Source organism: Calidris pugnax, unplaced genomic scaffold (assembly GCF_001431845.1).
Source record: "Calidris pugnax isolate Ruff unplaced genomic scaffold, ASM143184v1 scaffold20, whole genome shotgun sequence".
Taxonomy (NCBI): Eukaryota; Metazoa; Chordata; class Aves; order Charadriiformes; family Scolopacidae; genus Calidris; species Calidris pugnax.
The window spans coordinates 2562381-2575124 of record NW_015094510.1 but is presented as its reverse complement, the minus strand read 5'-3'; the positions used below and the strand labels follow the sequence as shown (position 1 = coordinate 2575124).

At 35.6% G+C, this 12744-nt stretch overlaps 1 protein-coding gene across 1 annotated transcript in view; it reads right to left on the bottom strand.

Annotated features, from left to right (window-relative positions):
• Window positions 1-12744, bottom strand: part of DACH1 (dachshund family transcription factor 1) — a 248232-nt gene that overhangs the window by 50590 nt on the left and 184898 nt on the right. The window contains exon 8 of the mRNA XM_014965723.1: window positions 2164-2315. Coding sequence (XP_014821209.1) covers window positions 2164-2315 — 152 coding nt within the window. The remainder of the gene's footprint in view (window positions 1-2163; window positions 2316-12744) is intronic.

The window sequence follows — 12744 nt, the reverse complement described above, 5'->3', positions numbered from 1 at the left end:
CGTGTAGTCAAATACCTGAAACTCAGTTCTGAAAGTGCCACTATCACAGTATTTAACTCAATTATGGGCCTGGGATATCCACCTCTCATTGCAATAATCGCTAAATATGGGAACAATTTTAAATTACATTGATTAGAGAAACTGCCACTATTGTGTATAAGCTATTGTAATAGACTCTACTGTTTTAAAGAGAATACTTAAGTTTTTCTACACAGGTGGGAAAATCAAAGTAGCTTTTAATTTTTTTTTATGTTTTTTTAATGAAGTGGTTTTCTAATGTAGTCCTGTTAGAGATTAAATTTATGAGAAGAAAAAATGCCTTGAAGGTGTATGAAAGGATTTCCAGAGATCCGTGGGAACCACATAATGCAATGTTGGGACAAACTGAAAAAATCCAAAAGGCCTTGTGTCCCACCTGTTAACCCTGACAGATGATTTGTCGTGATGTGAAACCTCAAAGTAAGAAGAAGTAAGTACAAAAGCACAATGAGCAAAGGCATAAAGAAGCTTCTGGTTTCTTTACAACAATTTGATTAAATAAAGGCAACATTGCCTTCTATTTTAGCTCTTCACTCCAGATAAGATTAGGGTTTAAAAAAAAATAATAATAAAGCAATGACTGAATTTCACATTCACATTTTCTGTAAAGCAAAACTGAATGCATTCTTGGCAAATTAATCCTGGTCATTTATCCTGAAGTAGTGCAGCACTCTCATATTCAATCACAAGATTAGCTAACCTGTTGATGCTGAATGCTTTGCTCATTAGGTTGCTGTCTAGAGACATTGAGTGCACACATTTGTCAAAAAAATTACGAAGAACTTTCCTGTACATGCATGCACAGCTCAAACATTACATGCTTTGCTAACTGTATTTCTTCCTTTAGAAAAAAATGCATTCTTTACAGACGGCAGCAAAGCTGTTAGAAGAATGCTAACTGTTCTAGAATTACCTTGGTTTGTGATTTAAATATTTAAGATCCTAAGTCTCAGAATCACAAAAAACAACCATAAATATGGTCTCTCAGATCAGGCAATATGTAATTCTTAAATAGCAGTATTTTCCGATCTCAAAACATCATTAATGAGTGGATCATATACTTTTCATAAAACAAGAAGTGCCATAAATTTTGATGAGATTGCTTAAGAAAGTAAAGTGAGCAGGATTTGGCCCTACTCTGTCATAGCCTTTGCTGAACAGAATATCGAGATTGATTTTAGTCCTGTGAGGAGCAGGGAGTTGGACTTGAGGATCCTTATGGGTCTCTTCCAACTTGAGATCTTCTGTGATTCTATGTATTTGCAGGAGTGAGCAGGGAAAAAAATTGTGACAAACACACTAGAAGTAAGTAGCTGCACAGACAAGGCTTGTCTGGAATGAGTACCATACGGCTGCATTATTTCCTGCACTATCATTTTGCTTCTGCATGCAACATAGAATCATATGTTGCACAAGTTGCATCTGGGGAACACATGTTCACTGAATTTGTGGACAAAAAATTTCTTCATTTTAATATGAAACACTCACATCTTGGCTCCAAGCTACATGCTAGTGTGTACCTTAAATAGTATTTGAATCAGGCTGTACTGTACACACAATAGACATTGTGACTACCGAATAGGAAATCTGCAGAAAATTTGGTAATACCCTTTGAAGTCTATTCTTTGAAGACAGTACTTTAAATGAAATGAGCTTATTTATAAAAGAAGTGCTTTTTGGGAATGCTTTTATGGGGGACACATTTCAAATAGCTCTAAATATCATTTCCACCTTGGCACTCCAGCAATTTAAAATAACTATTTATTAAAGAAATGTTTCTCTGCTTAGTAAATGAGATAGAGTTAAACAGTAAGATACATTTCATTAGCCTGTAATAAAAAGAGCATTTAAGACAAATGTTGTTAAACACACCAATGTAATTTTCATCGAATTCTGTGCTGTGGTTTAATATACAATCTGTATTTTTATGTACTGTATCTGACAGCTTCTAAATTCATTTGTTCGCTGTGGTTCCTTTAAAACCTAAATCACTAGAAAGTTTCAGTAAATTAGTTGATCCAAATAATCTTATGAACTGATTAAGCTAGAATGGTTATATTAATTTAGACAAATCTGCAACTGGCTCCTCTCCATCCCTTTAAGCTGATCTACAGAAAGGCCTACCTGGATGTTAGTCAGAAGGGTCTCTATGGAGGACAATCCATCAGGGAATAGAAAAGGAGATGGAAAACCCGGAGGTAGTGGTTGCCCATGCCCAGTTAGAGAAAGTTTGTCAAGGCTGTCTCTTGCGGTTGGTGTGGAGAGCGGGGTCTCATCTGTATGTGATTGAAACAAAAATATAGAACAAGTTACGCTTGTCTGTTTTTATTAGACCTCAGTAATGGCTTCCCTAGTGGTTTCCAGAACATTTATTGCAAATTGGTTCCTGCTATCAGGAGAAAATGCTTTCTGCTGAATTTTCTTTAATGAAAAAGCTGTGGAGATACAACAAGATAACATTAATGAGTAACTTTATAAGCCTTTTAAATGCAGTCTCTAATGAGACTGAGTTTACAGTGCCATAGAATCTTTTTAAAACAAATATTATCTCACATATACTTGTGATAATATATTCAGGCTGACTTTATGGGCACCTTCCCAATTATCTCATTTTAGCTTGTGTTCTATTTGGATTGACAATAGAATATTTTCGAGCATGGCATATATTTTGTATACGAGAAGTATTTGAATATGAGGCTTCCCATACAATTAACCCTTCCCGCTCTTAATGGTTTCACTTACAGCTCAGAAGATTCTGCAACACCAAGAAAAACTACAGCTCCTCAATGCATTTTTAATCAAGAAAGTACACCTGATTCCCACAACTGAAACATGCTCTGAACAATACATGAAATTAACAGCATGGTTACAATCACTGGCCTGATTTTTTTAAGTACAGACATCTTCTAACAATTAGTGCTAAACTCCTTAGTGGGATCTTTGTAACAATCAGATCTGATCAGTTCTGACATCACAATGGGAAAAAAATCCCACAGCTTGAAGACTTCTACGATTAAAGTTTCACAGATAATCTGTGAACAGATTATAATGTAAATGCAGGGGAAAAAAAAAAAAAAGAAAAAAAAACAATTAATAGAAACTTCAATACCCTTTTTTTTCCTACTTTTTGAAATATTTTTAGACTACCGTTGATATGATACAGAAATTTAGGTCAATTTCTTTGCACCAGATATTAATCTGAATTCTTCAAAAGGAAAACTATCTATACATATATATAGAAACATGTATCTATACATACTCTTCTTACCGAGGGCTCAGTCATTAACTGACACATATTGATGTATCTCAATACTATACAAGGACATCAGAATGTGCTCTTGGTATTATGCAGACCTCTGCACAGCTATTTGACTACAGAAGAGTTTGTCAGGCTTGTTCTTTTCCATTTGGGTTTTGATCATTATAAGATACATATGATTTTGGGGTATTTTAATTTCTCTTTCTTTCTGCACTTTAATTACAGTTACAATAGTATTTATATTTCCCTATTTATCCTATCATGTACATGAGGACAGTATTTTCAGAAGTAGACATAGTCTAGGATGAGGAAAATTGAAATCTGCTGCAACAAAAGGTTAGAGTGTAGGCTTTGACAACCTCAGGACCAGAAAACCTTAACTGTGAGACCCAGTTCATTCCAGCAGTCCCCATCCACCATTACTCCAGAAGGAATTTATCTCCATCAGCCATGTTCAGGTGCAGATTTCTTGCCCCGTCCCTTCACCACCTCTGTTCTGCTGGCCAGTATTTACAGTGATAGTGTAAAAGCCTCACCCACCATGTCCCTCCACAGAAATATACAAACAGACATCTGGATATCTGCCTCTGGGCTGGTCCCACTGAGCTCTTTCTAGTCAGTGGAGAGAAGCAGGCACCAGTTTAAGATACTAATCCATCTGAACTACCAAAAGCACCTACTGCAGGAGGAGACAAATCTTTCTCTAGAAGTGTCTCCTGACTGTAAAATGAGCCTAAGCTGACTAGCTCGGATGCAAAGATCTACTTTTGGTGAAATCAGTCCTACCATGGAAGCTGTTATTCCTGCTTCACCGTGGCTCAGGCTGAGAGTAGGCTACACAAGGAGTAAGATACTCTTAGATGCTCCCTATTTTTCACAATTGGTCCTACAATTACTGGTTTCTCATAAAATCGCAATCTAAAAGCTTACCAAGATAAGCTTTGTGAAATGATGTCAACCAAGGAAAGCTTTAGCCCCTTCAGAATAATAAAAAGCTTTTTCAGATACATTTAAACTTTCCAGTCACGTCACAAAGCGCTGAGAAAAACTGGTTGTAGATTGCTGAACCATTTCCCACCTACCTCACCGAGATTCAAAGCAGGGTCTGAAAAATGTACTCTGTAGATGTATCTGTCCTCATGCTAACCCACAGCACCATCAATACATGAGTAGTCATTTTGTAGTAACATCCCAAAATTTGGCCCTAAATATGAATTGTTTCTTTTCTTCTTCACTTTTAAAATATTCTAGAAATATTCACCACTTCATTAGAAAAAAATAAATTAGGTATTTCTGGGTATTGCAAACTAACTTATTGTTCTCAGATTATCCTGCTAGATCATCTTCTCAAATCTTATTCTTGTGTGAAAAATCATTACCAAATGTTTTTTTCCAAACTGTTGTCAGAATTGCTATGCTTTCACTAATCAAAAGAAACAACCCAAAACCTAAACAAAACTGGTTAGACAATAGATTGATAAACACTATGCAATATTTTTGAATAGCTGAAAACTTTTTTTCCCTTTACTGCAAAAGTGGCTTTCCCAAATGATTGCTACCTACCATTAAAAAAAAAATAAAAAAAAATTACAAAACCTCTTTTTTGTTACATCATTGAGGTTTTTTTTAGCTAAAGACTTCCTTTTGTCAGTGGTCACAGTATTGGAAGGTACTGGGTTTGCATGGTATAGCAAGAAGGAGTCTGATCACTAGTATGCCTGGTGGAGTTGAGTCATATGAGAAAACAAACTAAAAAAAGGTATCATTTACCTCTAGGTTTGTCAGAGAAATGGACCGATGACCTCTCATTCTTTCTGAGGTAACTTAGACTGTAACTAATATTTTAAGTCTCAAATTGTCAAAATATTTTAAAACATACTAGAAAAAAATGACCCACTTAAAAATTCCATAGGTCTTAATTCACTTAAATACTATTCTCTTCCATGAAATTGTTGAAATAAAGAAAACTCCTAACACAGGTCTTATCATAGAATTTACGCAAGGGATTAATTTTTTAACGGTATTACTACTTTAACATTAAATATATGTTGTTTGCTACACTTTGTGTGTGCTCAAAACATTTTATGAAGTTTGCAAAAAATTTTCCTAACCATGTGTGGCATGGTTTTGCAATAGGCAAAGCAACTTAGAAAAGCTTAAAGTTATGCAGAATGGTATGAACTCAAAATAACATCCAAACTCTTCTGTTATAATAAATAACAGAAACAAATTTACACTGAAGGGTAAGAGTAGAGAGCTGAACTTACTATGAACTTATTTTAATGAAACGTCAACTCAGAAAAAAAAGGCAGACTAATGTGACTTTGTTTTCTTGATGTCCCATGTGAAATAAACTTTGAGTGTGAGTATGTTTGAAACAGCAAATGTACATATTATACACAGGAAGCATGGATATTTGTGGATGTGAGATAAGCGATGATTGAGGGAATCTTGAAAAAATGCATTTTTAAGAAAAACCACATTGTAAACACAGCCAATTAAAACACAATCACATATCTTAGTAGCAAAATAATACGACCTCTTGCAATTAAGGCATTTTAAAATCTTCCATTCCTGCAGAAGTTCTCTTTTTGAAATACGATGATATATCTTTACTTCCAAATAATCATGAACCTAACATCTTTTAAACTGTTGCAAAGGAACCACCAGTGTTTCTCTTAACCTACTAGCAGAGGAACACTGCAAAAAAATGATGAGCCCTTGCTGGGAGACAGAGATCTGGCATTTTCAGTCTAAACGCATCAAAGGAAGCATTCGAAGACAAGCCAGGGCAAGAGGGGAAAGAGGGTCAATCTACAACTCCATTGTCGGAGCTGGGAGCACAACAATGTAAAGAAAGAGGAGGGGGGGGAAAGAACAAGGCAGAACAAAGAAGTGCCCGAGCCTGCCTTGGCTTGTGCTGGGAACTGAGATGTTATAAATGAACAAATAAACACGGATGGGACAAGCTGTTACCCAAGCCTCGACAGTATCTGAGCAGAGATGAATATGTGCCCTGACATATGAACAAAATCACCATAATAGGCAAGTCTGAATGCGACACACATCTTCAAAATTTTTGTAAATGCTACATCCACTTCACCCATTGTTCCTCAGTTTCCAAAATTCACCTGGTTTTGTTCAAACCAGATTTTATCTGCAAACAGCAGCTGGTTTGGGCCAAATACAACGAACATTTTTCACTGTATTTGGTTTGTTGCCATTCTATTTTATTCTTTCACCAGATAACATGGAAACAGACATCCTGGAAGCTGTGACAGCTATTTAAACAATAATAGATGAACGGAGGTAGCCATTCTCTTGTCTTTGTTCCTAAAAGCAAGTAGGATAAGTTCAGAGCGGTCACCAATCAAACTGGAGAATATTGATATTGCCAGGATTTGAAAGCAAGCGATAATAGCTGGCTCTAAAAAATACTATACAGATTACTGCCTTTCTGTAATCATTTAATGGTTTTTTGTAATGCATCTTGATGCTTTTTTTGTTCTCTGTAAAATATTTCACATGTATTTGTTCCTAAAACAGGCTCATTCTTACCATTTGAATGATGAAAGAGGATTCTGTTTTCACTTTTTACTATCATAAATCCGGTGCACACGTTTTTGTGGAAACAATCTATTCCATTCAGTTTAATATGATTTTAGTATAAAGTTTTGCATTTCACCTTCCTCAGAGTCAGAGGTTTCAGGTGTGAGAAGCTCTTCTGTGTTAATTAATCTGTAACTGTTGATTTATATTAACACAAAAGAACAGGGCGTCCCATGTGCTGAACTGAAATGTTTACCAACTTCATGCAGATTTAAAAGAATAAATAAAATCCTCTTGCTCAATTCCCATATCATTTGGCTGCTTTATAGATTTGGTCATTCGAGATTCACCCTGAACATAACTAGGGGCAATGAGAGATGATGACTGTGAAGGATGTTACGAACTGTAAAAGGAATGTACTAAAACAAACTCTTATAAAAACATAATTTTTTTTTCAATCTACATTTTAGTTTCTTCTTTTTATGCCAAAAACAGTTCTCCAAAAGCAGACAAACAAATACTCTGAAATTAAAACATTTGCAACTGTGAAATAAGGGGAGAATATTCAAATAGGCTGACTAGCTGGTGGTTGTTTCTGTAACATTTCAAAGAGGCTGGGGCTCTCACAGTTAACAGTACTACTGTAAATGCTGTCCACTCTGTTCTATTTCTTGGCTTGGCATGTTTGCCTGAGGACTTTGAAAATAGTAACTCACCAATAATGAAATATGACTAAAAGATTAAAAACTTACAAGGAAAGGACCGCAGCTACTATGAATGTATTTCTTGGATGCGTACATTGCACACGATGGCTTTATATCTGGTGCAGTCACATTCATTTGTGCAAATAGGTATTACAGAACTCATACATCTGTATACCACTTCTGCCATTATGGACCATTTTCATAAGTGGAATGGCTTCAAGATATGCAGCCTTTCACTTGAGGTAAAGGACTACACAAGAATAAAAGTACATAAAAACCTAGTTTTATATGTGTACTTTGGAGGTAGGCTTAGATACCCATCGACAGTAAGACTCATATTTACTGACAATTCTGTCTGATTTTAACCACTGAAAATACAATATTCTGACTTGATGCTTGTCCTTGTTGGAAAAGAGAGTTTCAATTAATCCATTTCCAGTATTTCTTGAATCCTTTTAAAGAAAACACAATTCCTACAGATCATTCTTCACTGCTGCACAGGGTCACTGAGCAGAATGCACTTGGAGTTGTCTCCATAACGGCCAATTAGAGCCAGATGGAGAATTACCCCTTGAACACAAGATGAGGGACCTCTCTGTCTCTCTCAGGTTCAGTGATATCCCTTCTATGCTGATACCTTGTAAGCCAATTTATCTACAAACATAGAGCAAAAAAAGGAACGTATTGCTGGCTGGAATCAGGATGTCAGGGTCTGGAAACAGGGATGACTTGACAAGGAGACAGGGACTAATCAAGAAGTCAGGGAACGCTGAGTTGAGAAAATAGGAAAGAAGGACACTCAAGGTGGCTGAACACTTTGGAAAGGGATAATAGGATTGGGATTATGTGGTGAAGGAGGGGAGGAAGAGCATCCAGGAGCAAGAAATTTATACTGACTCAGCAAGAAACAAACAAAACAGCCAAACTGTGGGTTGTTGCTTTTTTTTTTAACACAGCATATTTTGTACAAGTAATTCCTGTAGTATTTCAAGAACTGTGGTTCAATGCAAATGAAATTCATAGTTGTCAATAGCAAATATATAAAAATATGTTTTTAAAGATCATATGTTTTAGTTTTATTAAGGAATTACTGGCATAACTTCACTATAAATGAATGGAAAGAGTTGGCAAAATATATCCAAAAAGCAAAAATGTAATTAGTGGTGATATTCCAGCTGTGAGGATTTCTTCAGGCTTTTTGGACTAGATCAAGTTGAGTTTATTCTTCATTTTACATGTCCCTAGGAGGGCCTCAGAGTCAATCAGCGCAACTTATCTAATTTTCTCTTTCAATAAAAGGATTATTTTAATAACCTTTATCTTATTTTGCAGCCTATTACTGATTAGGGCTGGGTCAAGCAGTATTTCCTGCTTTATTTATTCTAAGGATTCCACAATATGTCAGAATAAATTATCATTCATATTTTTAAACAAATGTATTTTACCACACAATTGAATGCTAAATGCCAGTGATATTTCCACTTCGTGTACTTTGGCATCATAACACAAAATGCACAAACCGAAATTATATGGTTTCTCTGTCCCCGTAATAAAAATTATCCTGTTCATGCACAGAATTTTTCACGCAACTTTTTAAAGTACATAGAATGCTCAGGAAAAAAGAAGAAATGAGATATTCAGAGATGATTCTGCATATATCTGATAATTATATAGCACAAATATCTTGCACATCTGACAGCAACTTTCATTAATTAACCCTAAAGAAATATAAATTCCTAAAGGCAAATGATAGTTAGAAAAGCACACTAAATATTTTAATTGCGTTTTTTAAACAATATATTAGTATAAATACAAAGCATTTTATAGTATTGTAACCCGGAGTTCTTAATTATGAGAACCACATCCATTATTTCTTTTTTTAAGATCCTTATATGCCACTGGCAGGGATCAGATGCAGATTAAGGCCATCTGTGCTTTGGATGCTGAAAAAAGTATAAACGTATTTTACTGGTTCATGTCAAATGTCTCAATTAGTGCTCTGCTAGCTCCACTCCATCAGCCAGGCAATACTGAGTGCTAAAAAGAATGTTTCTTGGCTTCATAGCAATTCTATGAGAAGGGCTCATACGCATGGGTGTATATGTGGAAGGCTGTGTAAATGTGTCTCCCTATAGGCTCACCAGTGTCATTCTGAGCTTTTTCTAAAGTCCTGCTGAGGGGTGTGCATAATCATCTACACAGCAAAGGGATACCTGCTTAGGAAAACAAAACCCACCGTTCATGATACTAGCCATTTAATCTCCTTTACTGTGTTGGCTACGGAAGTTGGCTCCCTTGCCTAGGTAGCCTGCCTGTAGCTTTCCTAAATGTATGCAGAATCAAAGATCAAGCCAAGTATTTTGAGTCTGAGCTAAATTCCTGATTAACAATCAAAATTTAAATTAAGGACTGGACTTAAAGACTGCATAATTAATGTATTGTACACTAAAACTCATATTTTCAAAATCATGGACATAAATATGCATCTAACACATCTAACCTGATAAAAGCAATACACAAGGCAATACATCCACAGTATGCATACTTATTTTTGTGCTGCCTGTTCCTCCCTCTACTCTGTCTCCTTTTGGCTACTGCAAAATGCAGAGAAAAACCATTGCAGAATGTAACAATTACATTTTGCTAGATTTTATTGGATCATTTCAAGTGCCACATGATTTGGATTAATAATCCTCTGGATGGGTTTCATGAAATCTGAAAAACATCTATTATTTTGGGATTTAAGGCGATTTAAAAAATAAGGAATATCAATAATATTAGCATTTTTGTCATTGTCAGCTGAAATAATACCACCTTTTTTTTTATAAGCATAATGGGAGTAAGAAGGGAATTCTTGATAAGAGCACAGCTGGTAACTTGTAATTCTCTGAAGATGAAGGTTTTACAGCAATACCTGGAACTGCATTGTATTCACCCTGTTTTTCTTGGTCTGTGTTTAGTTTATAATTCTAATATTAATTCTCTTTAAGGAAAAAAAAAAAAAAATTAAGTCCACAATTTCTATAAGTCCCTATTCCAGCCATGCTGCAATTATGGGGGACTAAGCATCAATGTGCCTGCTGCGTTGTCACATGGCCCATGTTCTTGGTAATCTGCTGACAGCATGAATTGGATGCCCAAACAGAAAATTAATAGACGGTGATGTGTCTGTGCGACACTCGTCAGCTGTCACTCATTCAGCAGCACATAACCTGCCCACACCCTTGTCCCCAGAGCGCTGGCAAGCAGACGAGGTTGACCAGGCATGGTTGGCACCTGGTGTAGAGCGGCACCACAGAAGTCAACTGTGCACTTCACAACCAAATACGTCAGAGAGAGACCACTGAATGAAATGACCAGTCTAAAAATGCTTAGCAAGACAGAAACGTACTAAGAAAACCTGTTCCCAAGCTTTCTTCATGCCAAAATTCCTACCTCTGATGTATTAGTAGAGCCAAAAAAGCCAATGAAATAAAAAAAAAAATATCAAAAAATATAGTCAGATCAACTCATCTAACACAATTGTATGGGGATATTTGGAATAGGGTCAGGAATTGGTGAATATGCAAGGAAAAGATAAAAATTCATTGGAAATGCAGGGGAAGAAACCATGCTTTGAAAAGAAAGTACCTAGGGGACTGCTTTGGTCAAGCCCCACAGCCGTGCTTCCGAGAGGTTAAGGTAACAGGTGGTTTATCATCAATACTTAAGTAACCTCTACTCTTTGCTTAAGTACCCAAATGGTAACGCGAGGTTTTTACAGAAATACGTGATCTAGTAACTCCAAGATCTTAACTCTTCTCATAGCTAATACAGTAATTGTTACTGAAAACAAAAAAATTGTGGAGCATCCCATTTTGACAGATTCTCACCAGGAAGGGTACAAAATGAGTGAGCTGTTTAAAGTATCACAAAGCAGCATAGCACAAAGGCTTCCTCAGTTTTGGGGATAAAAAAAACACATTTGCATAACAGACTATCAATTATATTTAACTCACTTTTAAAAATGATTTCACAATAATTTTTTTTTAACAAATATAATAAACACCCTTAATGTGTCTATCTGTGGAATGGTTCCAGTGCTCAGATGCAAATGTTGTAGACAATAATTGATGTACACATTTTGGATTATATGGTTATGATATCCTAATAGAAATTTGGCTGCCTGCCTATGGGAGTTCAATATGAGTTTCATAGTTTATAGCATCAGAAACAGTCCTTTAGAATATTATAGCCACATTTCTCAACCCATTGCCTATAGATTATATCCTAATATCTGATTTTCACAGAAATCCATAATAGTAAACAAACCAAAATCCCTAAACTCCAGAGTGCTCAGAAACAAAATTCACAATGAAAAGGCAAGCATTTTTACATCTGATAGGATTCCTCTTGCAATTCATTCATCAAACATCTGCAACAAGCTGCCAGAATGTGTCCATTAGTGAGATTTCTATGGCATTCACTAGCTTGATGCTCACTGATAGAATAATGTAGAAGTTTTACCTCTAATGTTTTCTGCTCCATTTGAGGCATCCACTTTAAAGTGAGCTTGCTCTTACTGCTTTTATTGTTAAAAATACAGCCACGATTTGGCCTGCTTGTGTCTTTATGTCTTGGAATATGTAATTTATGCTAATATATCAGAATCCGAATTACAAAATACCAAAAAATATCCTTTATGTATTTATACATTATGGGTCACATTCAGCACTGATTTAACAAGATAAAAAATATTTTGGAGTCATCATCTAAACTGGATCAGTTTGGTTTACACGGTACCTTAGACAGCAAACATGCCGTATACTTGCTGGTAAATCAAAATCTTTCCCAGGATCCATTTGAAAACCTTCATGCAAATTAAATATTGCATTCAGCCTTTTATCTATATTATATAATAATATCAAGGAAATATGTGTTGTAGCTCCAGTACAAGGATAGATCTTTTTTACTAATTTTGTTTCACATCAAAACTTCTGCAAATGTTTCAATGTTTAACAAAAATGAAAAATTATTTATTTCATTCCTTAAGCAACTCTAAATGCTATGTAATCGAGGCAAAATACAAATCCTAAGAGTGGTTCAAATGCTCTCTACTACTTTATGATTCTTCGTGTATGTGATAACTGTACATAAAACAAATCAGGAATCAAAAGATCTTTACCATTATGGTACTGTGAAAGCAGCTACTGC